Genomic DNA, 21,484 nt, shown 5'->3' on the forward strand with positions numbered 1-21,484 from the left:
GGTTGTAAAATAGCTGTGATGTTTGATTCTGGAGAGGAAGAGGTGGAAAATGTTTTTAGGTTGCTGGTAGCCCATATTTAAAACCTCATCCTTGGGACTCGCCCGAGTCACTAAAACCTACCTGGTTCAATAACAAATGCAAGTTGTAAAATAGAGAACGAGCGACCGTTAACAGGTGTGCTCTGTGAAACTAGTTGGCTGTAGGCTGCTCAGTCTGGCTAATTCACAGGGGGAAGAAGGGTGGGACACCTGGATGTAGGCCGTCAGATAACCAGGCGAATCGTTTCTCGAAACCAGCTTAAACAGAGTTTACTTCAGTTCTGGACAGGGTAAATCCCAGCAGATTTAGGAAACTCAACGGACCCGTTAGACGGAGAGCTGGTAGCACATCTCCCCTCTCAGAAGAGGAAGTACGAGAGTGAGAGAGTAGAGACAGAAAGGAGGGGGGGGGTGTTGCGCAACAACACAGTGCAATGACAATAAAGTTGAATTCTATTCTATTTACGGCTAGGTAGAAATGCACGCCACACTTTTCAGATTTTCATGGTTTCAAACACAATAAAACCAGGAATCATTTTCCCGCGGGTCTCAAATCTGCTCCTCTTCCTCGTCGCTCTCCCCTGCTCTGCTGCGTTGCCACGGTGACCCGAGCAGCAGAGCAGGAAGTGAGCGCGGCGGCGTTGTCCGACCTGTCGGGCTGCGTCGCCGCGCGCCACGCCTCCAGCTCCGCCGACAGCTGCTGGATCTGCAGAGGAACGCCGACCTCCCGCCGCTTCAGCAGCTGGCTGAGACACACAGAGAGGGGGGTCAGGGGCTGCTGCTGTCGCCATGGAGACGCTGCTGCACCTGCAGGGGGCGCCACAGCTCAGGAGGTTTTAGTAATGAGTTCGCTGTAATTTGGTTGTTTTTCCGGCTTTATAATTTTATGTTCAGAGACTTCAGCAGTTTATTATTTCCTGATAAAAATCCAAACTTTTTAAAAACAGTTAAAACAGGAAGTTTGTCCTGGAATATTATTCTCCATTTATGGGATTTTACTGGCATCACCTGTAAATATAAAACGTCTCTGAATTTCAGAAAGTTGGAGAGAAGATGAGAAAAAATGGGAAAATTTATCTAAGCTGCAGGTTTTCACCTTCAGGGTTTCCTTTGAGTTATTAAAAAATGTTTTATTATAATCATTTGACTTTTTAATCTACTTTATTATTAACAAAATTGTGGGTAAAAAATTAACATTTTTATTTAATGTCAAAACGTCCAGAACGTCCTTGATAAACATAATGTGACTGGTTCGTTTCCGTGTGTGTGTGTCTAATTATTTCACACACACATTATAAAATTCCATTACAATTTTATAATTTTCTGCATTATTTCAGACTCCGGTGGAGCAGAGCTCTCTGCAGAGTGCATCACTCATGAAAGACTACAAACATGGAGGACACAGAGAGCCTGGTTACCATGGTTACGGGTGTGTTGGTTCATTCGTACCTGGTGAACTCGTAGAGAGCAGGAACGATGCTGCAGTAGCTCCGTCTGATGGCCAGTAGGCCTCCAATGTAACCGCACAGGATCAGCAGCTCACTGCGCTCCCTGCACACACACACACACACACACACACGCACGCACAAACACACACGCACGAACGCACGCACAAACACACACACACACACAGTTACGACAGCCAGGGCGACAGCCTGTCGTCCTGCGGAGCCGAGTTCCTCACTGGGTGAGCCTGGGCAGGACGAGGCGGTCGGTCCGGATGTAGCTCAGCAGATCCAGGATTGGCTGAACGCTGTCCACCGTCCAATCAGATCCGGCCAGCTGCTCTGATCAGCAGCGACACGCAGCGTGAGATTCACAGCGGGCATCCGCTCACAGCCGACACGCAGCGGAGCAAACAGTTACCTTTCAGGAAGCCAAGGCCCATCTGCAGGGCGAGTTCAGGCTCAGAGCTCAGCAGGTGGAACTTCACGGCAGAGAACAGATCGCCGTCGGCCGCCGCGGCTACCGCCAGATCCGCGCACTCATCCTGGGAGGGAAGGCCGCACTGCAACGACAAAAACAACAACGATTTAAATCCCAGAGAATACGGTCAAACAGTAATCTGGGCCGAGGTCGCCTCACGCGCTGGTGCAGCTGGTTGATCTCTGCAGCACTTCCTGGGTGGAAGGCGCACAGCTTGGCCAGTAAGACGTGATTATCAGGGATCATCTGCAGCAGGTCAGCGGAGAGCTCCCTGAGAACAACAGACGTCCTAACAGACCAGCAGCAAACACGGAAACGCCTCACGTAGAAGCGGACTGCATGTCTACCATGTTGGGGCCGTCATGTACTTCCTGGCCAACAGCTCCAGGCAGTAAGCCGTGCTCTGATTGGCTGCTTCTCCCAGGACCAGTCCCACGCACGCAGCCAGCTCCAACTCGTTTCCCCGGATCAGGCTGGCCATGGCCGACTGCAGGACAGAAACATGGCTTCAGAACTGAGGAGGAAACCTGGTAAAACCTGGAGGAACCTGGAAAAACCTTGAAAAACATGGAGAAACATTGAAACCTGGAAAAATCTGGAGGAACCTGGAAAAACCTGAAGGGTACCTGGAGGAAATCTGGAGGAACATAGAAGCCTGGAAAAATCTGGAGGAACCTGGAGAAACATGGAAACCTGGAAAAATCTGGAGGAAGCTGGAGAAACCTGGAGGGAACCTTGTGGAAACTGGAGGAAACCTGGAGGAACCTGGAGGAACCTGGAGAAACATGGAAACCTGGAAAAATCTGGAGGAAGCTGGAGAAACCTGGAGGGAACCTTGTGGAAACTGGAGGAAACCTGGAGGAACCTGGAGAAACATGGAAACCTGGAAAAATCTGGAGGAAGCTGGAGAAACCTGGAGGGAACCTTGTGGAAACTGGAGGAAACCTGGAGGAACCTGGAGGAACCTACCTGGATGTTGTCGACCGCCAGGTGGCAGCATGCGGCCAGGACGGAGCAGCCATCTTGGAAGTACCACTCGGCCAGTTCCTGACAGACGTGATGAAGGAGGCTGAAGACGAAACGGTTCTTATTATTTCTGCTCACTGAGTTTATGATAAAGATTTACTGTTGACAGATTAAACAACACAGAGAAACAGGTTAGTGTAAAAAATTAAAACTATATTACAAAGTATTTCACTTAGAGGTTGCTTTTGTCCTAAAATCATTTAAGCTAAATATGCTAATTAGGCTAATCTGAACTAAATTAAAATATGCTGACAAGGGATTAAATTATTTGCAATTTTAAATCTTATTTTATAAAGGAAGCTAAACAGTGCTAAGCTAAAATAAGCTAAATTAGCATTAGCTAAGCTAATTTAACTCCTAAACTATGACAACATAAGCCAAAATAAGCTAACTTATGACAGGCTAAATTTAGTTAAGCTATGCTTTGACTAACTTGGGATAAAGCAAGCTATGCCAAGCTATAGCTAAAGCTAATATAATCCAAGTTAAACAAATGCGGGTTAAAATAAGAAATGTTAAGATAAACCAAATCTAGCAAAGATGGGCAAGGCTAGGCCAAATTAGCTAATCTAGTGTATGCTAAAAGAAGCTAACTTAAGCTAAGCTAGTGTTGTGGATCTTTATCAGTTTACTGGGTTTCTGCCGCCTCCGTACCTCTGGTACTGCTGCCTGTTGTCCACGTCGTTGGTCGTGTGGTTGATGGACGAACTCTGCGGGGAACGGATGTTCCCTTCACACGCTCCCTGCAAACAGCGGCTGCTCAGACCCGGCCTGCTAGACGCGCCTGGTGCCCCACCCCCTCGGTTACCTGTACGATCAGCAGGGCCTCCAGCAGCTGCCCCCTGCTGGTGAAGAACGATACGAGCTTCTTAATGTCGCCGGTGGCGATGCAGTACGGGATGGCGTCGTCGTTATCGTCGGCCATCAGCTGATCGGCTCGTCTGCAGAAACACGACCCAGTTACTGACAGAACAGAGCCAGAACCGGATCAGGACGAAAACCAGAATAGAACCAGAACCAGATCAGAACCAGAACCTGCTCTGGCTCTGGTTCTGAGTGCGTTACCTCTGCATGAGTTTCTTCCAGTACTTCATGGAGACTCCGGGCGCCACCGCCAAGGCTTTCTCCCACTGAAAGAGACGGCGAGTTCAGGGAACAGACAGGAGCTGAACAGAACCTGTGTTTGGGCCGGTGACCCGGTTCTCACCTGTCCCAGCTCCACCATGAGCTCGCAGTACCTCTGGATCTGACCCAGCCTCAGGTGGATCTCTGCTGCTTCCTTCAGACGCCCCTCTTTGCTCGGCGCGCCGATTCCTCCGCCGAACTTCGACATCTTAACGATGGTCAGCTCCTGAGCTTCAGACTGAAACAATTAAAAAATAAAACATTAAAAGATTAAAAAATAAAACAACTAGACAATAAAATAATAAAACATTAAAACATAAATGATTCTGGTTTTCTTTCTTTCTTTTTCTTTTTTATCAGATTAGCAAAGTAAAAAGTCTAATTTTGTTTATTGATCTTTGATCTATTTTCCTATGTACATTATTTAACTGATCATTTAGTTTAATCTACTTTAAAAATTCTACAAAGTGTGTTAATATTGTAAATTTGTTATTAACTAATTAAATCTTTTTGTGTTGCCTCGTATCACATCTGGTAACTTCTGTTTACATGTATTTTAATGATTTTATTTTAAAAGCTACTTCTTAGTGTGATAAATGAACAAATTAACTAATTCAAATATTACATAAAAATACAAAATAGAAATAAAAGAAATACAAGGGGAAAAAACAATACTCAATTTGAAAATATATGGCAAATTATTTTTCAAACTATAAAAAATAAATTAAAAACAAAACACATCACTAAATAATTTACTTTTCAAACTTGATTTTTTCTTTTTATTGCTGTTTTTTTTGTTTAGTTAACTTTTTCATTTTTGTCTGAAGAATAATTAAAAATATTTTTGGGCTGTTTTTACAGTCTTACTATTTTTCACACTTCAGATTAAACTAACAAAAAAATTTTATTTTTCTGTTCAGAGAAATCACTGAACCATTTCAAAATAAAAGCATTTCTTTAATATGTTGACATCTTTTAGTTTCTGTGGTTATGAACAGTTTAGTAAAGTTTAAAGCACTACTGATTCTCATTTCCTACTGTTAAATTTAGACGCTGTTTTTTAGATGCCTCTCTTTGTGATTGGCTGTCTGCCTGCTTGGGGGCGGAGCCTGCAGGGTTACCTGAGCGGCTCACCGTTTTAAACTTCACCAGGTGTTTCATGTGCATCACGCCTTTGCTGTAGCTGGCAGGAAGCAGCGAGTCGTCTTGGTCGTTGATGACGAACACCAGGTCCCACAGGTTGCTGCTGCCCCCTGGAGGCTGAGGGCGACACTGCACATGCTCAACACATCCAACAGAACCTCATCCGGAACCAAACGGTCCGATCCACCAGCCGACGGAGGCTCCGGCCATCAGCAGATTAAAGATTTACCCGGAATGCAGAGATTATGTTATGCAGCTGCTTGTTTTAACTGAAGCGTCAGAAAAAGACTGGATGAGGTTTGGTTTTTAACTAACAGCGCCCTCTACAGGTTAGCTTCACTATTTTCCCTGAGATTCATCACCAGAATGTTTATTAAAGATGGCAGAAGGGCTGGAGTTACAGCAGGACAGCAGCAGGGGGCGCTAGAGGCAAGGAGGCAACGTGAGCTGATTATGTCATTATCCGCTGCTGCTTGTTTATCCGGTCACTCAGGCTCAGCAGGAAGCTGCTCCAGGCCCAGAGGGACCGGTTCTACGGCAGACCGGACCTGGACAGCTACCCTGCCTATATTTCACACGAGAAGAAGAGCTCAGAAAAAAGGTTGTTATTCTGCAGACATTATCAGTTCTGACATCAGCTTTCATCAAATCAGGGAAAAACTGCAAGATTTTAGAAAAAGCATCAAGTTACTAAAAACAGAACAATGTGGATATTTAGGCTTCTAAGTATATTTCCTGCCAGAGCTAGAAAATTCATTTTAATGAGATTTTTAAAAATTAATTAAAAACCATAAAACTATAAAAACTATAAAACCAGAATATCAGAAAAACATCTTTACACTTTGTCTAGATCAGGGGTCTCAGACTCCAGTGCTGGAGGGCCGCAGTCCTGCAACTTTTAGATGTGTCTCTGCTGCAGCACCTGAACAGAATAATTAGGTCATTAAGGTTCTGGAGAACCGAGCTACACAAGGAGGAGGTCATTAAGCCGTTTCATTCCTGTGTTTTGTACCTGTGGCTCATCTAAAACCTGAAGGACTGTGGCCCTTGAGGACTGGAGTTTGAGACCCCTGGTCTAGATGAAACATGAGAATCACAGTGAGCCTCTTAAAGGGCCAGTATCGTGTTTTCCAGCACCACAGTGCTACAAATAGCTCTATCATGTAACTATGTTACCTTCAGTTGTTACAAAAATTAAATATGACTTGACAGAAATTCACTTCCTGATTTAACGCCTTGAAATTGGGTCTCTGTCTCTTTAAGAAACTGCTGTCCTGTCTGAAGCTCCGCCTCCAGGAAGTCATCCCAATATGGCTCCTCTATTAACCCTTTAATGTTTTTACCAGCGTTGCTCCGGGCTCAGCAGTTCCAGCAGCTGCTGGCTAGTCTGAAGGAGCTGAGTGGGGGAGGAGCTGCGGCTCGAAGGCGGGGCTAGGTCCACCAGGCTTTTAGCAGCTGAATGGTTGCCATGGAGACTAAAGGATTTCTCAAACATGAATCAGAGCAACACTGCAGGTTTGTTTCTGATCCAAGATCAAAGCTGAGTGTAGATACTGGAAGTTTAACCAAGGAAGTTTGCCTGATGAAGAGGAGCCTGATGACATCAGACCCCCTGCTGAGCCTGAACTCACACAGAAACTCTCGGAGAACCAGCGCAGCTTCCTGGACCGGCCGTCTCCGCTCAGCTTGTCCAGCTCCTGCTTGATGTCTCTGGACACTTTCCCACAGAGCAGCGGCGGCGAGCCGGGGACCATGGCCGCGTCTGCAGGGAGAGACGGGTCAGAACCAGAACCGGGCCAGAACCAGGCCTCCTGCGGGGCTCACCCGTGTTCCCGATGATCCGGTCCCAGGGCGTCTCCGTCAGGATGTTGAGCAGCAGAGGACAGACGAGCGGCGTGAGGGACCAGAGACGGACGGTGCTGTCCCTGCTGCAGCTCGCCATGGTGAAGGGACGACTGTGGTGACACGTCAGACCTGGGGGGACGCAGAGGGACCGGGACGAGGACAGGGGGACAGGAAGGAGGCCGGGGGGGACACAGGGTTACCAACAGGAGGACAGGGGGACAGGGAGAAGGACGGGGGGGACACAGGGTTACCAAGAGGAGGACAGGGGGACAGGGAGGACTTCAGAGAGCTGGACAGCCTCAGCAGGGGCTCCTGGTGTCTCTCGGTGTCTCACCGTAGACGTCGGCTCCGTGGTCGAAGACGGTGTCCAGACACGTCCCGTCCCTGGTGTCCCACACTCTGATCGTATAATCCCAGGACCCTGCAGAACCGACCGGGACCAGAGACCAATGAGGACGGACCGTTCCCGTCTTAAAGCTGCAGTAGCTTATTAAAATGCTTTTCCATATCAGCTGAATCTGCCTCCATGTTGTGGCAGTTTGTTATGAGACGGATAATCTGGGGAAACAAGGAGCTGCTGCTGACGTCTGGATAAACGCAGCGTCCTCACCACAACCAACCAATCAGAGCCCAGAGATCCACTTCGTCACAGATATCAAATCAAATCGTCACGACTTTAAGACACATTCCACAGAAATATCAACTATTTTATCAAAGTTACAAACTGCAGCTGGAAGCCAAACTTATGGACAAATAGTTCTGCAAGTCCCAGCGGGTCACAGTACTGGTCCAGTACTGGTCCCAGCAGTTCTGTACCTGAGATGAGCAGGTAGGGAACCTCGGTGTTCCACAACAGGCCTCGGACCGGCGCCGTGTGTCCGCTCAGAACGTTGATGCAGGCGTCCTGGGTGTAGTCCCAGATCCGGACCGTTCTGCTCACACACAGAACCAGAACCATAGAACCAGAACAGCTTTCTGAGCCAGAGGCCCAGTTGGTGCAGAACCTCACCCGTCGTCAGAGCCGGAGCAGAGGATTCCCTCCCTGAGCGGCGACCAGCGGACATGGAACACCTTGGCCAGGTGTCCAGTGAAAACCTTGAGCGGCTGATCAGAGCTGGTGGCCAGGTAGTAAACGCGAACGTTCCTGTCCTCACAGCCGGTCGCTATCATGTCCCTGCAGGGAACGGAGGGAACGGAGGGGACAGAGGGAACGGAGGGGGCAGAGGGGACGTAGGGAACGAAGGGGACAGAGGGAACGGAGGGGGCAGAGGGAACGAAGGGGACAAAGGGGACAGAGGGGGCAGAGGGAATGGAGGGGGCAGAGGGAACGGAGGGAGCAGAGGGGGCAGAGGGGACGGAGGGGGCAGAGGGGACAGAGGGAACAAAGGGGACAGGGGGAATGGAGGGGGCAGAGGGAACGGAGGGAGCAGAGGGGACAGAGGGGACGGAGGGGGCAGAGGGGACAGAGGGAACAAAGGGGACAGGGGGAATGGAGGGGGCAGAGGGAATGGAGGGGGCAGAGGGAACGAAGGGGACAGAGGGGGCAGAGGACACATGGCTTTAAAGCTAAATATTTACCTTCAAACTAAATAGTTAGCTATGAAGCTAAATATTTAGCTTGCTAACTAAACATTTAGCTAGTAACTTAAATATTTTGCTTTAACCAGAACCAGGAATATTTAGGTTCAAAGTGAATATTTAAGTTAAATATTTAGCTGCATTATGGGGAAAAGATGTATGAAAATGATCAATTTAAAGGTTTTATGAATAGATATTGAGCCATTCAGAGGAAAATGGATTAAATCAATTAACTGAGTTTTTAGACCAAACCTTATTAGATAGTTACAAACAACCTGCTTACAGCTACAGACCGATGGACAGACGGACGGATGGATGGACAGATATTCAGGTCTTACTTGTTGTTCTGGCTCCAGTCGCAGCCGAACACGGCAGCAGGATGTTTGTACTTGTGCAGGATTTTCCCGTCGATGGTTCTGATGATGCTGCAGAGAGAGGAACATGAAACACGCTCCGCCTCATCGCTGTGCGATTAAACCCGGTTGGACCAGCGCTCACCAGAACCCGTCTCCGCTGCAGGTGGCGATTCTCTTGGAGTCTTTGTGGCTCCACGATATGCAGAAAATCCCGTTCTTACCGTGCTGAAGGGAAACAGCAGCAGTTAGAACCTCTCCAGCTTCACAAAGTCTGCAGACCTGAACTGACCTCGTTAAAGCGGGTGATGATTTTCCCCTTCCTGACGTCCCAGATGAACGCTCCATTACGAGACGTCGCTCCCGCGATGCAGTTCAGGTCTCCTTAGAAACAAGCAGAGAAAAACTGCTTTCCCATGAAGAACCACAGCAACCTTCTGGTTCCTGACATCCAGACTAACACGTTCCAGATCCAAGAAACACAGAAGGACCGCACAAACAAACTCGCCCGACCCACAATGCTCTCTGCTGCCAGTCCTGCCTCACACCTCACCACCGTCTCACTGCCCTGCTCCTCATGCTGAGCATGACACCTCCAGCTGTTTCCCATTAATATCCAATCACTCATGTTTACCTTTACACAATAAAAGTAAGGTAGCGTTAACTTATTAGCTCACCTTAGCAGTTTAGCTAATGCTACCATTAGCTAACTTTAACACAGTAGGACCCATTAACACAGGTAGTAGCAGCTACAGTTTATAAACTAACATAAACTGATACCTCAATAATTGTCAACATCCTAACATTAGCTAGTATATGCAATGTACGGTATGACATTAGCATATATGCTAACATAACCTCAAATGCTAACATAAGCTTATATGTTAGTATTAGCTAGTATACTATCATTGACTGAAAAGTCAATACTAACTGGTATGCTAACATTAGCTGATAAATTAACAGTTACATGGTAACACTAGCTCATATGCTAACACTAGCTCATATACTAACATTAGCTCATATGCTAACATTAACTGGTATGCTAACATTAGCTGACATTAGCGGTGTGTTAGCAGCTGATCCACCTGGAGCCCAGGACAGTGAGTAAACCACGCCTTCGTTGCCGGGCGACGTGGAAACGGCCGTCAGCGTGTTGGTGTCCCAGATTTTTATGGTTCCATCAAAACTGGCCGTCGCCAGCAGGTTGGGGTCATCGGGTTTAAACTTGCAGTCAAAGATGGTTTCTACGTGGCCCTGGAATTTGAAAACAGACGTCAGAGCGAACCGAGACGCTTCCTGTCCTGCCAGCCGCTCAGCCGGCGGCGTACCAAGTCTCTCAGGAAGTCCCATTTCTTGGCCCCCATGTCGTAGAGTCCGACGCCGCCGTCCATGAAGCAGCAGACGGCGTGACCGGGCGGCAGAGAGAAGACCTGGTTCTGGGACAGGCTCGGCGGAGGGACGGCCTCGCTGGTGGAACTGGTGTGCTGGCTCTTACTGGAAGAACTGGAGCTCTGAGCTGCAAAGAGGAGCAGAGGCGGTTAGCTTGAGCATTGGTCCAGAAAGTCCAGCAAGAAAACTGACGATCCGAGTGGGAAGAACGGATTTACCGGAAAAATAGGCTGAGGCTGTTTATAGAAAAATGTTTTTTTGGACAGTTTTGACCTAATTGCGGCTCTGAAATGGACTTTTCTAAAAAATTTTTACTCCAGTCTAAGATGAATGAATGATTAATTTAGCTGAGATTTCAATAATTGACTAACTATAAATGAAGTTTCAGTCTACATGTTAGGTTATCGGAGGTGTAGTTACCTCTTTTGGCCAGCGGGGCGCTGAGCACGTGCAGAGCGTGAAATCCTGTCTTCTTCAGCTTGAAGCTGTCCAATTGCGTGGAGCGAGACACGTTCCAGACCCTCAGCACGCCGACCTGCGAGTCTGCAGAAACAGCACGTTTCACCACAAATCAGGTTTCATTCAGAGCCAGGGTCCGGCAGCGCCTCTCACCCCCAGTGATGAACATCCCCGGAGCCGAGGGAACCCAAGCCAGGCACTGGACGGAGGCGGCGGCGGACGGGAAGCAGAAGGACGTGATGCAGGACAGTCCCTCGCTGTCCACCAGCCGCACGCCGTTATGGATGTTGGACACTGCAGAAGAAGAAGACGGCGGATCAGAACCCAATCAGAACCCGAGGCTGCGTCTGCACCGAGGCTTCGGGTCGGAACCGGACCTAGTAGGTAGTCGGTGGACAGAGGGTCCCACTCCAGGGCGCTGACCGGGTCCTCCTCGTCCGTCCCCTCCAGGGACTCTGGACGCAGGACGTGCTTCTGGCTTTTACTGCCTGGACACACATCAGAGGTCAGAGGTCAGACAGAAAACTGCAGTAGAACTGCTTAGAAGGGGTCAAAGGTCATACAAAGTGTATCATCCCCCAGAGAAGAAAACACCTGAGAGAAGGTTCATCCCAAGGTCAGAGGTCAGAGAAACGACCAGTTTAGGGCAAAGTACTCAGCTCCAGTACTTGAGTAAAAGTATCGATACTCAACTACAATCGAAAGTTACTCAGTGAAAAGTTTTAACATGAGAAAGTACTGAAGTACTTATAAAAATACTCAAGTATTCAAAAGTATAAATTATAATCTCTGGTATCAGAACGTCGCTGTTTTCTGAGAGTTTTTACAGAACCATGTGACTGTAGAGGTTAAAGGTCAAAGGAACAACCATGTATGGCAGGCTGAGTTACCATAAAATCATAATTACCTTCCAGATATCTGAAAATCTAAACTGTAAGCTGCAGACTACGAAGCTACGCTGAGCCAAAACGACGAGCTTTCTGTCCAAACCCAACGCTTCATTCCAGACTCTACAGGCCTCAGTGAGCAGGTTAGAGGTCAAAGGTCAATCTCCCTAGATCAGTGTTTCTCAAGCGTTTTCAGGCTGAAAACCACGGAACCCATTAAACAAACTCTCAGACCATAACTGGAAATGAATGCAGACTGTTTAAATAAAGCTCAACATAAAAGAGCGCGGGTCTGGACTTACCGGGCTGGAAGACGGACAGGCTGCCGTCTGTGTGTCCGAACACCAGCTTGCCCTTCTTGCTCGGGTGCCAGCGGAACAGGCAGATGTCCGACAGGAAGGAGTGCGCCTCCTTGTGGACGGTGACCGCCGCATCAGACCCTCGGTAGTCCCAGACGTAAAGAGGGCTGCGCTGCGACACGAACGCCACGCCGTCCGCCGAGTTCCAGCACCAGCTGACGGAGACGGGGACGCCTGGAGAGGACGGAGGTCAAAGGTCAGAGGTGGTCAAAGGTCAGAGGTGAGAGTCCCGGTCGGTCGCCTACCTTTGGTGTTGTCCAGCCGGGCGGCGGCCTTCTTCTCCACCACGTTCCAGATGATGAGCAAGTTGTCGGCAGAGGCGGAGGCGAACAGGTCGGCGTTGTCGGGACACCAGCTGATGGCCGTGATCGTCTTCTTGTGCTCTGACATGATGGAGCGCAGCTTGAACTCGTTGTACTGCTGGTCCAGCTGCACGCAAACAAGCATCTGCTTTACCCGCACAAGGTCAAAGGTGAGCCAGGGAGTCCCTCAGGGATCAGTCCTGGGAAGCAGCTCCCTCCTCAGACGGGTCAGCAGCCGTCAGAGGAGAACTTTCTGGATCATGTTTGATTCTTCCTGCTCACATTTTCAAACCATTTTTAGTTATATTTCACTTATAACAAAAAAATAATTTTATCCGATGATGTTCACTTGAAAACATCATGTGCTGCGACTTTTGGGACAGAAATTTAGAAATCTAATCAAAAACAGGAAATTGCATTTTCAACAGAAAAACAACAACCATTGGAGACGGCGGCTGGTATTTCAAATTTGATCAATATGACTTTTAAAGGTTGTGTGCAATAATTTCTGCTAATTAGTCACAAAATAAAAAAATGACGGTTCATTTTTCAAAGTCACAGTTTTCAAAATGTGTTCAAAGTTTTTTCATAACTGTTGAAGTATATCTGAATAAAACAAGTATACATAGAAACATTTATAAAAATGTTCTGCATGTTTTATATTTTACACATTAGTAACATTTGTCTTACTTGTTTGTTGCCTGTAAAAAGTTACCAGTCTGTGATTGGAAAAGTATGGTAATGATTAACATGTTTCATCTGCCAACAAGTTATTTAAGACTAACTGAACCGCTGAGCAACTTCTCTTTCCCTGAAGCAATCATGTGTGGCAGCTGCTTCAAGAGCCATTAAATATTTGTGAACAAACGAGGTTCCAACCTTTATTCTTTTGTTTGATATATGCCAAATTTAAAACGGTGTGTATTATAATCCTCCATATTGAAGAAGGTATATTTTATGCCAGATTTCTCTCAGATGACAAGTTAATATACAACAAAAGAAGCTTGTATGTCAGAATAATCTGAATATTTGATGATGTATTGATGCTGATTATACAATTTACAGCTTCCATGATCTCTATAAGTCAAAATAATTTATTGTAGATTTTGCTCACACAGGTTCAAAAATGTACTTACAGGTTTGACTATATGGTTAGATTTTCCTAAGCACACTACATATCGACCACATTTTTTAAAAAGTTGTTTTAAACATCTTGTGCAAATAGCCCTACTAAATTGATTAAGTTGTTTGTTTTTTCCGTTTATTTAATCAGGTAAACCCCGTTGAGATCTAGATCTCATTTTCAAGAGGGACCTGAAACAAACTTCACTCCCCGTCGGGGAATCGAACCCCGGCAGGCGGGGACACTCACCACTGCACTATATATAGTGTATATACTAACAGGAGATTAAGTTGTTCTTGAACAACCCACAACAAAATCTAAACCAACAAACATGGTTTAGTTGGCATTTAGACATTTAGCTTCAAACTAAACATTTAGTTAGCTAACTAAATATTAGAGCTAACTCAGCTAGCTCCGAGCTAACTGTGTAGGTCACTGCCATACAGTTAGCTCTTCCACTAAACATTCATGGAGCTAAATATTTACCTTGGAAGCTAATTATCTGGATTTATTTACTGAATAAATATTTTGTTTGAATATGTGATAGTTATGAATGAATGAATGAATGAATTCATGGAGAGGTACTCATGACCTCACCTGGTAGACGTAGATGGCTAACGTGGCGCAGTAGGCGAAGCGGTCTCCGCTGGCGGCGCAAACGTCTTTGTTCCAGGGCTGGCAGCCGGCGGCCAGGAGGCCCACCTGCTTCACCTTGGCCATCCTCACCTGCAGAGACCTGGAACGACCCGCCTCCATCAGCAACGACAATATGAACACATTGATATCAACGCATGAAGATGAACACATGAATCTGAAGGAGGGAGAACCAGTTTGTTGGCTTTAGTTAGCGGAAGCTAGCAATCCTGAAACTATTAATTGGATGAATTGATTATTCAAATTATCGCCAACTAGTTTAGAAGTCGATGAATCGACTCAAAAAAGATCAACAGCTGAAAAAACAACATAATCAGAGCATCATGAAGGCAAAGCTGTACACAAATAGAAACATTTAGCATTCAAGATTAAAAAACCTCCTATGAATAAGCACCGGGTTTAAAATAAACGTTAAATAAAAATAAAACCACCTTTTAGGAACATTTTGTAATCCAGTTATTAATCATTTAATCAACTAATAGTCAACAAACTTTCTTCTAATATTGTATGAAAAAGGCGGCAGAAAGTAGATATTTTTTTAATCTGATTAAAAGTCAAAATTAATCAATTGCTGGGCGTGACGTGGTGGCGGAGGGGTTGGCGGGACCCACATTCAGGCAAACGTGGCCTGACGCGGCTGTCGCGGGTTCGACTCCCGGACCTGACGACGTTTACCGCACGTCTTCTTCTACTTTGAAAAAAGGGACACTAGAGCCCACAAGAAGACCCCCTGCGGGGCAAAAAAAAATTAATCAATTGATTAATCAAAAACAAAAGTAGTAGCTTGTTGCATCCTTAAGTTAGCTGAGGTTTTTTGTGTTGACTGATTTTGATATTTGTTGTTTTATGGTAGCCGTTATTCGTAAGGTGGACAGGTTCGGTTCACATGCTCATTATTTTCTGTTCCTTTCAGATTCATAATAAAACCAGAAGAGCTCAGGAACGTTTCTGCGGGTTGTAACGTGAAAACACGCGGACGGCTCCAGGCTCGGTTCGCTTTTCCTCCTGCAGGCTGCAGGCTAAGATGATTACAGAGCAGATTGAATTAATCTCTGCTGCTGATCGGCTGCTAACGCTCAGCAGACGCATGGCACCTGCTGCACATGTGCCTCTGTAATGCAGGAAGTCCTGTCTTCATTTTACCAGCTGATTACTGCTGCTGTGGATGAAAACAAATATCAATCAAAGGCGATCTTCAAACACCTGCAGGCCAGTTTTCCCCTGACCTCGTCTTGTCAGGTGCAAATCGACTGATTTCCATGCAGATTCTCTTCATTAGCAGAATCAGGGCGGCTCGGCTGGCTAACAAGCGCTGACGGAGAAACACACGATCCACCTGAACACTTTTATTATTCTGGACTGTTTTCTGCTCTTTCTTCGCACCGTGGTGTTCCAGACAAAGAAATGATGGAACCTCCAGGATTAAGATTGTTAGACACTTTTGGTCTGATTATGCTCCTATATGTTGGAGGCTGTTTGGTTGTATAATCTGAAGGTAAACGAAATATAACAATTCGCCATTGGTGGCGCTCTTGCTGTGCACAAGAGAGGTGAGCGGAACCTGTGAAGAAGAAGAGATGTTCCGGTTCGAAAATAAACGTTGCCATGTGCTACTTCCAGTTATCTGCTTGAACAGTATTTAATTTGACCTAGTGTATCATACACAACACCACTTCTGATGTCAGCTGGTTGGTCACTGGATCTTTCTTCAGCTGCATCCTCGGTGCACAAAGCAGCGTAAACTCAGACCCTTCCTCTAAAACATCACAGTTCCCAACAAACTCAGTAAATGTTCACATTCCTGCTGGCATTGGCACAGAATTATTCATGTTAGGTCATATTTCTGTTGTTTCACAGATTTTATCGGCACTTATTGTAATCAGTTGTTTTTTATTGTTCAAGCAAACAAAATTATCTAACTAATTTCCAAAGTGTTTGCAGTCGAAAGAGTCGTGTCAATGTTTTTCAAATTTTATGCTAAAACAACCAGACAAAATCTACTTCCACATAGGAAAGCACAAATCATATTTTGTTGTTGGGTGAACACATCGTTCAGGCTGCCGTCTGTTCTGCATAATTTATCTTTTTATTCTTCCTGCCAAAACCAAAATACGGATGATAAAAGTTTTCGGTCTGGTGTTTTGGTCTCAGCCAGTCCTTCTATTTGAAGAACCATTTTGTTTTCATAATTCATTTCATTTGTTGTTTCTGTTATTTTGTTTATTTTGGATATTTAAAATGTCTTTCAGTTCCAATATTAAATGTTTGTTAGAATTTAAAGTTTATTGATCTTTGATAATGTGCATTATTATGCTATTATCATTATATTACTGGAAAATGGTCTCAAAACAACAATATTATCGTTTATCACTATAACTTCTGGGACAATTTATCGTCTAGAAAAATGTCTTACCGTTTAATTCTGCTGCTGTGTGAACGCAGCCGCTCTTCAGATTTATCAACTTTTCAGACAAACAACCGGAATCAGCAGCTCAGGATTTCTGAGGATCGGCCAGAAAACGGCAATCGGTTCACCGTTTGGGTGACGGTGGGAACGTAGATGGACCAGGTTCTAAGTAACAGGCCCGGTTCAGTCCAGAACCCTCATGTTGTTCAGGTTCTGGTCATCTTTAGGTCCGGTTCTGGATTATCCCAGCCTTCAGCTTGGATCTAAACCGTGTTCTGCTCTGAAGCTGGAGTTTTATGGACCTCAGCTGGAACCGGTAGGGTGGTTCTGGTCCGCCCCGCCGGTTCCGTGATGATTCATTCTAACTGCGCAGCTCCAGTAAACCCAGTTCTGCCTCCAGGTGAGACCAGAACTCCCAGCAGGATCCAGAGCCATGAAACCGGTCCGGTTCTGGTAGGACTGGTTCGGGTGTCTGGGTTTTCATCCAGACATCCTCCCTGTGTCACACTGCACGAGCCCACTCGTGACAAAGACGGTTCTCCTCGCGAGCCGCGACCGGACGGGTTCGCGTTAAACCGAATCACCGATAGAGATGAAGCCGAGCTGCCGCTTCACCCGGTCCGAGGTCTGGGGGCTGAGGGCGGGTATCAGGAGGAGGCAGAACCGGCAACAGGTCTCAGCGACACCAACTAATCCCTGGAAGACGCGCTGCGCGACGCATAGGCGGCAGCGCGGTGACGGACGCGCGGCTAGCATCTGCTGCCTCCGCTGTCGCGCTGTGTTCAGGATTGTTTTCCAGCGGCCTGGTTCTGGTTTTGGAGTGGTTCTGGTTCTGCTGTGTCTGGTTCCGGTCTTACCGTCAGGTGCCAGCAGGCCGGTCCGCGGTGGACAGGTCACAGGTGCTGAATGGAGTCCCGCTGCCGCCGCGGCTCAGCGTCGTCCAAGGGAGGCGGGACCAACGCAGCGGCGCCTCCGATTGGCCCACCAGATCGCCGCTACTAAACAGCCATTGGCTGCTGGGAGCGTCAGTTACAGCGCTCTTCCTGTTTGGATGTTCAAGCTTAGCAGAAACAAATCCTTTAAATTCATTCACAACTTTGAAATAAAAATAAATCAGTGGTTAAACTTTATGTTAACTGCGGTTTCTGAGATTTAGCTCCAGAAGCAGGGCTGGCTCCAGGGGGCATGGGGCCTCGGGCAGAAGGAGATTTGGTCCCCAGGTTTACTTGGCTGGGCATGAAATTATCCTTTGATAATTGGGCATTTACTTTTTAACCTGAACTCAAAAAAATAAAATATTAAACTTAGCACTGGATTGTAACTATAGTCAGGATTATTCTTTAGTCATATGAAAGTCATTTCCTTAGTTTTACACCATAAGATAAAACATGTAGATTTACTGACAGAACCAAATTAGACTTGCAAAGGATAGAAATAATTGTGTAGAGATAATCAAAAATCCTGGTATTAGATTATTCTTTCAGTTTCAGCCAGAGATTAAAAGTTTAAGAGCTGCTGCCTGGTTTCAGGAGAATCAGTCAAAGCAGCCGCTCTGCTTCTGCCCAGCTGCTGGCGCATCCAAATGTAAAGGTTTTCCCTCCAGCTAACTTTCCACTAGTTTGAAACCCCTCAGCCTTCTCTGCAACAGTTGCTCCTCTGAATCATTGCTGGATTTTTTCCAACCAGGCATGGAGTCGCATCCATTTGCTGCACAGCCAAACTAAAACATGCAGCAGAAACAGTTTAGATATTAAATTCCTGTTTATTATTCAGCAGATCTGACAGAAAGTTGAACATGTGGAATAATCACAAACTGCAGTTATAATCAATATACAAAATTTTATTATAAAAAGAAAAATTCGTTCTACAGGTTTTAAAGTTCCACTTTAAAAATGGCTGCCAACATCTTAATGACGCTACAGAAACATCCTGGTGGTAAAACGACAGTGGGAAAGAAAACGGCACCACTAGAACAGAACGCGAGCAGTGCTTCCAGAACCAAGCTTTAAAAAACAAAATGTCTTCCTGCCGTCCGCTGGCGCTTCAGTCCAGTTCAGCGCCGTTCACAAGGTGGAACAACCCAAGTTCAGTAGAAACAGACACGGACTAAAGGGAGGCTAGAAACTAAATCCCTGAATGACAGGAGACGACCCGGTCCGGCAGAACCGGACCAGAACCAGGGACAGCAGGCTAAATGTTGCAATCATCCACACACACAAAAAAAACAGGTTTAAGCTGAACAATGCATCGCAAACTTCACATCCTTTCACATGACACTTATTCATCATCGTCATCATCGTCGTCATCCTCCTCCTCGTCCTCATCTTCGTCGTCATCATCATCGTCGTCATCAGCAGGCTGGACCTTCTTGGCTGGGGGCCGGCCGGGGCCACTCTTCTTCCCGGCGTCGCTCTTCCCTGAACCGCCTTTGGCTCTGTAGGCGGCAACATCCTGAGGAGCAAGAGGAGGAAGAGCTGTTAGCTTCCTGTTAGCATCACGCTACCTTCCTGTTAGCTGGTTCCTCTCATCTGGGCGCCTACCTTCTCGTATTTCTCCTTCAGCTTGGCAGCCTTGGCCTCATACGGTGCCTTGTCCTTGGTGCCCTGCGTCGCCCAGAGCTCGCCCAGCTTCTTGGCGATGTCGCCGATGGAGATGCCGGGATGCTCCTCCTTGATCCGGGGACGGTGGTCGGAGCAGAAGACGAAGAAAGCAGAGCTGCAGACGTAAAGATGAACGTATAAATATCATAAGACTCTTTAACAGACCAGATAAGAGCGCTGACTTACGGAGGTCTTTTGGGTGCATTGGGGTCCTTCTTCTTCTTGCTCTTCTTGGCTCCTTTCGGGGGAACGTAGGACTTCATCTCTCGGTCGTAGCGGACCTTGTCATTCTTGGCCATCTCGTCAAACTTCACCTTCTCCTTGGCTGACATAGTCTTACAAAACAACGCATTTTAGTCCTCCAGAGTTCCCAGGTTACTGGGAAACATTCAGGTTAGCGCCGCTTACCTTCCATCTCTCTGAGCACTTCTTGGAGAACTCTGCGAAGTTGACGCTGGTTCCTGGGTGCTTCTTTTTGTGCTCCTCGCGGCAGGTAGCAACGAAGAAAGCGTAGGCAGAGGTCTTCCCTCTGGGCTTATTGGGGTCCTTTGTCATGTCGGCGCTTACTCTTTAAAAAGAATAAATATGAGCGATTGGGAAAAGACGCAATTATTTCAAACTTAATGATGGAGTATTAGCATTAGCTTAGCCTCTGAGGAGCAGAGCATTTAAACATTTGATGAGTTTTAAAATGCTTTAATATGAGTTTACCCAATAAACTCAGATCTTCACATTTTGCAACTTCAAATGTTTTTTATAACTTATTTCAATACTTAAAACGGCACCATCAACTTTAAGTCTATTTTCTCATTACATGTTCAATTCAAGTCAAAGTTAAACTTTTCAGATTTCACTGAGATGTATTTTAAATAAGTCTTGCATTAATTGAAACAGTTAAGAAAATAATGTAAACATCCCTGATAAGAATCAGTGTTTACCTTCTAAACCCGCTAAAAGTTATCATAAACCTTATAACGGTGTTAAAGTTGTGCAAAGTGACCTTTGACCTGTATTTAATGAGTGTTACATGTTAATGAGGCCTAGCGCAGCCAGCCAGACGCCGGGAGGAGCCGTCTTCAGACGCTAATCGGATTTCTGGCTCTTCGGGACAAAAAGACGCGACTCCATTTTGTATCTTCCCGCCTAAACCGCCCAACTGCGCCAAAAGTTCCCCTGCAGAACCGCCCAGTCCAGTTCCTAAACACAAGAACTCCATACGGGCTCGGACTGATACCACAACAAACGGAACCCAGTCAGAAAAGACCTGCGGCCCGTTTCAGGCGCAAACTGCGGAGTTTCCGTCGTGTTAGCACTGCGCAGCCAAATGGCGTTTCAACTGCCTGTTACGCACCAACTCCGCCACTTACATCACACCGCAAAACATCGTAAACTATAGTTACCCATTTCCGTTCTTAGAAACCGACGCCGATTACTTTGTTATAAAGTTCGTTTTAATTACGCTGAGATTTACACTTTCGGCCAAAAAAGGCCGTAAAAAGTTCGCTTCTGGAGGTTAAGCTTGACAACTCGATCGACAAGAACGGATTAATGACAACAAACAACCTAAACACTTATTTAACATGAATGGCGACAAAAATCCGCTGATTTAGCCAGAAACAGCGTCTCTTACCTGTTTTCTCCAACACAAGCTGTAAACGACTGAATGAGGAAGAAAGCGCAACTGTTTGTCACTGCCTAAAACTGGTTCTGTAGCTCCTCCCCTTCCCCTCTGATTGGTCAGAATCAATCATTTAAACATAAACGCTGGGGGCACAGAACTCGTTCTGAGCTGTGATTGGCTGAATTCCTTTAAGGAGCGCCTTCATGTTTGTGTGTTCTATCCCATCGCTGATTGGCTGTGCTGGACTTTTAAACATACGGCGCGAAAAGGAATCGCCCTTTGTTTGCAGCTGCTGAGGGAGATTAAAAAAATGTCCTTCTCCGCTGCCTCGACCGTTTGTTGTTTTTTGAAACAGGAGTCGAAACGAAGCCGCAGCAGTTATACTGAGCCCCGGTTTCAGTTCTGTTTTACAGTGGGCCGACCCGATATGAGCTGCGCTTCCATCTGAATCTGTAGCTGAGTGACTGTTAAAGTCATCTTTAAATTCATCTGTGACTTTTAAAAGCTGATCTATGCTCAGACTGACTCTTAGGTTTTCTTCCTCATATGCCCAAAATTAATGACTTTGTCTTTATTTTTAAACTGAGTTTCATCCTCTGTGAAGATGATATCTATAGTAGGCTATAGGAGTTTGTCAATGAAACTTAT

General features: G+C 46.2%; 2 protein-coding genes and 1 long non-coding RNA gene across 4 annotated transcripts in view; 1 reads left to right on the top strand and 2 right to left on the bottom strand.

Moving 5' to 3' along the window:
- LOC114144313 (uncharacterized) overlaps nucleotides 1-7,006 on the top strand; it is a 20,331-nt gene extending 13,325 nt beyond the window's left edge. Inside the window, exon 3 of the long non-coding RNA XR_003595464.1 lies at nucleotides 6,850-7,006. This is a non-coding gene — a long non-coding RNA (uncharacterized LOC114144313). The remainder of the gene's footprint in view (nucleotides 1-6,849) is intronic.
- wdr17 (WD repeat domain 17) overlaps nucleotides 1-17,562 on the bottom strand; it is a 22,564-nt gene extending 5,002 nt beyond the window's left edge. The window contains exons 1-29 of one of the 2 annotated variants that reach the window (XM_028016944.1): nucleotides 17,473-17,562; nucleotides 14,152-14,290; nucleotides 12,375-12,558; nucleotides 12,073-12,303; nucleotides 11,261-11,371; nucleotides 11,037-11,177; nucleotides 10,845-10,967; nucleotides 10,364-10,551; nucleotides 10,121-10,289; nucleotides 9,328-9,416; nucleotides 9,181-9,263; nucleotides 9,021-9,107; nucleotides 8,114-8,278; nucleotides 7,921-8,036; nucleotides 7,439-7,525; nucleotides 7,084-7,233; nucleotides 6,891-7,021; nucleotides 5,251-5,376; nucleotides 4,199-4,354; nucleotides 4,057-4,121; nucleotides 3,800-3,932; nucleotides 3,646-3,734; nucleotides 2,935-3,034; nucleotides 2,313-2,452; nucleotides 2,125-2,236; nucleotides 1,906-2,047; nucleotides 1,724-1,826; nucleotides 1,489-1,590; nucleotides 690-785 (exon numbers count right to left, since the gene is read on the bottom strand). In XM_028016944.1, the coding sequence (XP_027872745.1) occupies nucleotides 690-785; nucleotides 1,489-1,590; nucleotides 1,724-1,826; nucleotides 1,906-2,047; nucleotides 2,125-2,236; nucleotides 2,313-2,452; nucleotides 2,935-3,034; nucleotides 3,646-3,734; nucleotides 3,800-3,932; nucleotides 4,057-4,121; nucleotides 4,199-4,354; nucleotides 5,251-5,376; nucleotides 6,891-7,021; nucleotides 7,084-7,233; nucleotides 7,439-7,525; nucleotides 7,921-8,036; nucleotides 8,114-8,278; nucleotides 9,021-9,107; nucleotides 9,181-9,263; nucleotides 9,328-9,416; nucleotides 10,121-10,289; nucleotides 10,364-10,551; nucleotides 10,845-10,967; nucleotides 11,037-11,177; nucleotides 11,261-11,371; nucleotides 12,073-12,303; nucleotides 12,375-12,558; nucleotides 14,152-14,274 (3,542 nt within the window). In that variant the 5' untranslated portion in view covers nucleotides 14,275-14,290; nucleotides 17,473-17,562. Of the gene's footprint in view, nucleotides 1-689; nucleotides 786-1,488; nucleotides 1,591-1,723; nucleotides 1,827-1,905; nucleotides 2,048-2,124; nucleotides 2,237-2,312; nucleotides 2,453-2,934; nucleotides 3,035-3,645; nucleotides 3,735-3,799; nucleotides 3,933-4,056; nucleotides 4,122-4,198; nucleotides 4,355-5,250; nucleotides 5,377-6,890; nucleotides 7,022-7,083; nucleotides 7,234-7,438; nucleotides 7,526-7,920; nucleotides 8,037-8,113; nucleotides 8,279-9,020; nucleotides 9,108-9,180; nucleotides 9,264-9,327; nucleotides 9,420-10,120; nucleotides 10,290-10,363; nucleotides 10,552-10,844; nucleotides 10,968-11,036; nucleotides 11,178-11,260; nucleotides 11,372-12,072; nucleotides 12,304-12,374; nucleotides 12,559-14,151; nucleotides 14,305-17,472 lie in introns of those variants that run through there. The other variant, XM_028016943.1, reaches the window with a different exon arrangement.
- Nucleotides 17,563-18,434: 872 nt separating this feature from the next.
- Nucleotides 18,435-20,983, bottom strand: hmgb2a (high mobility group box 2a). The gene is made up of 5 exons (XM_028016991.1): nucleotides 20,846-20,983; nucleotides 19,624-19,783; nucleotides 19,402-19,550; nucleotides 19,156-19,330; nucleotides 18,435-19,066 (listed from the first exon to the last, which is right to left on the bottom strand). Exons 2-5 carry the CDS (start codon nucleotides 19,768-19,770, stop codon nucleotides 18,893-18,895), a joined length of 645 nt encoding a protein of 214 aa, XP_027872792.1. The 5' UTR covers nucleotides 19,771-19,783; nucleotides 20,846-20,983; the 3' UTR covers nucleotides 18,435-18,892.
- Nucleotides 20,984-21,484: the final 501 nt, after the last annotated feature.

Source organism: Xiphophorus couchianus, chromosome 5 (genome assembly GCF_001444195.1).
Source record: "Xiphophorus couchianus chromosome 5, X_couchianus-1.0, whole genome shotgun sequence".
Classification (NCBI taxonomy): Eukaryota; Metazoa; Chordata; class Actinopteri; order Cyprinodontiformes; family Poeciliidae; genus Xiphophorus; species Xiphophorus couchianus.

Excerpts from the sequence above, each read along its gene's own strand:
- hmgb2a (XM_028016991.1), bottom strand. The coding sequence starts at position 19,770 with ATGACAAAGGACCCCAATAAGCCCAGAGGGAAGACCTCTGCCTACGCT. Across the intron at positions 19,551-19,623 it reads AGTGCTCAGAGAGATGGAAG|ACTATGTCAGCCAAGGAGAA; the intron begins GTAAGCGGCGCT and ends TTGTTTTGTAAG. Across the intron at positions 19,331-19,401 it reads AATGCACCCAAAAGACCTCC|CTCTGCTTTCTTCGTCTTCT; the intron begins GTAAGTCAGCGC and ends TTACGTCTGCAG.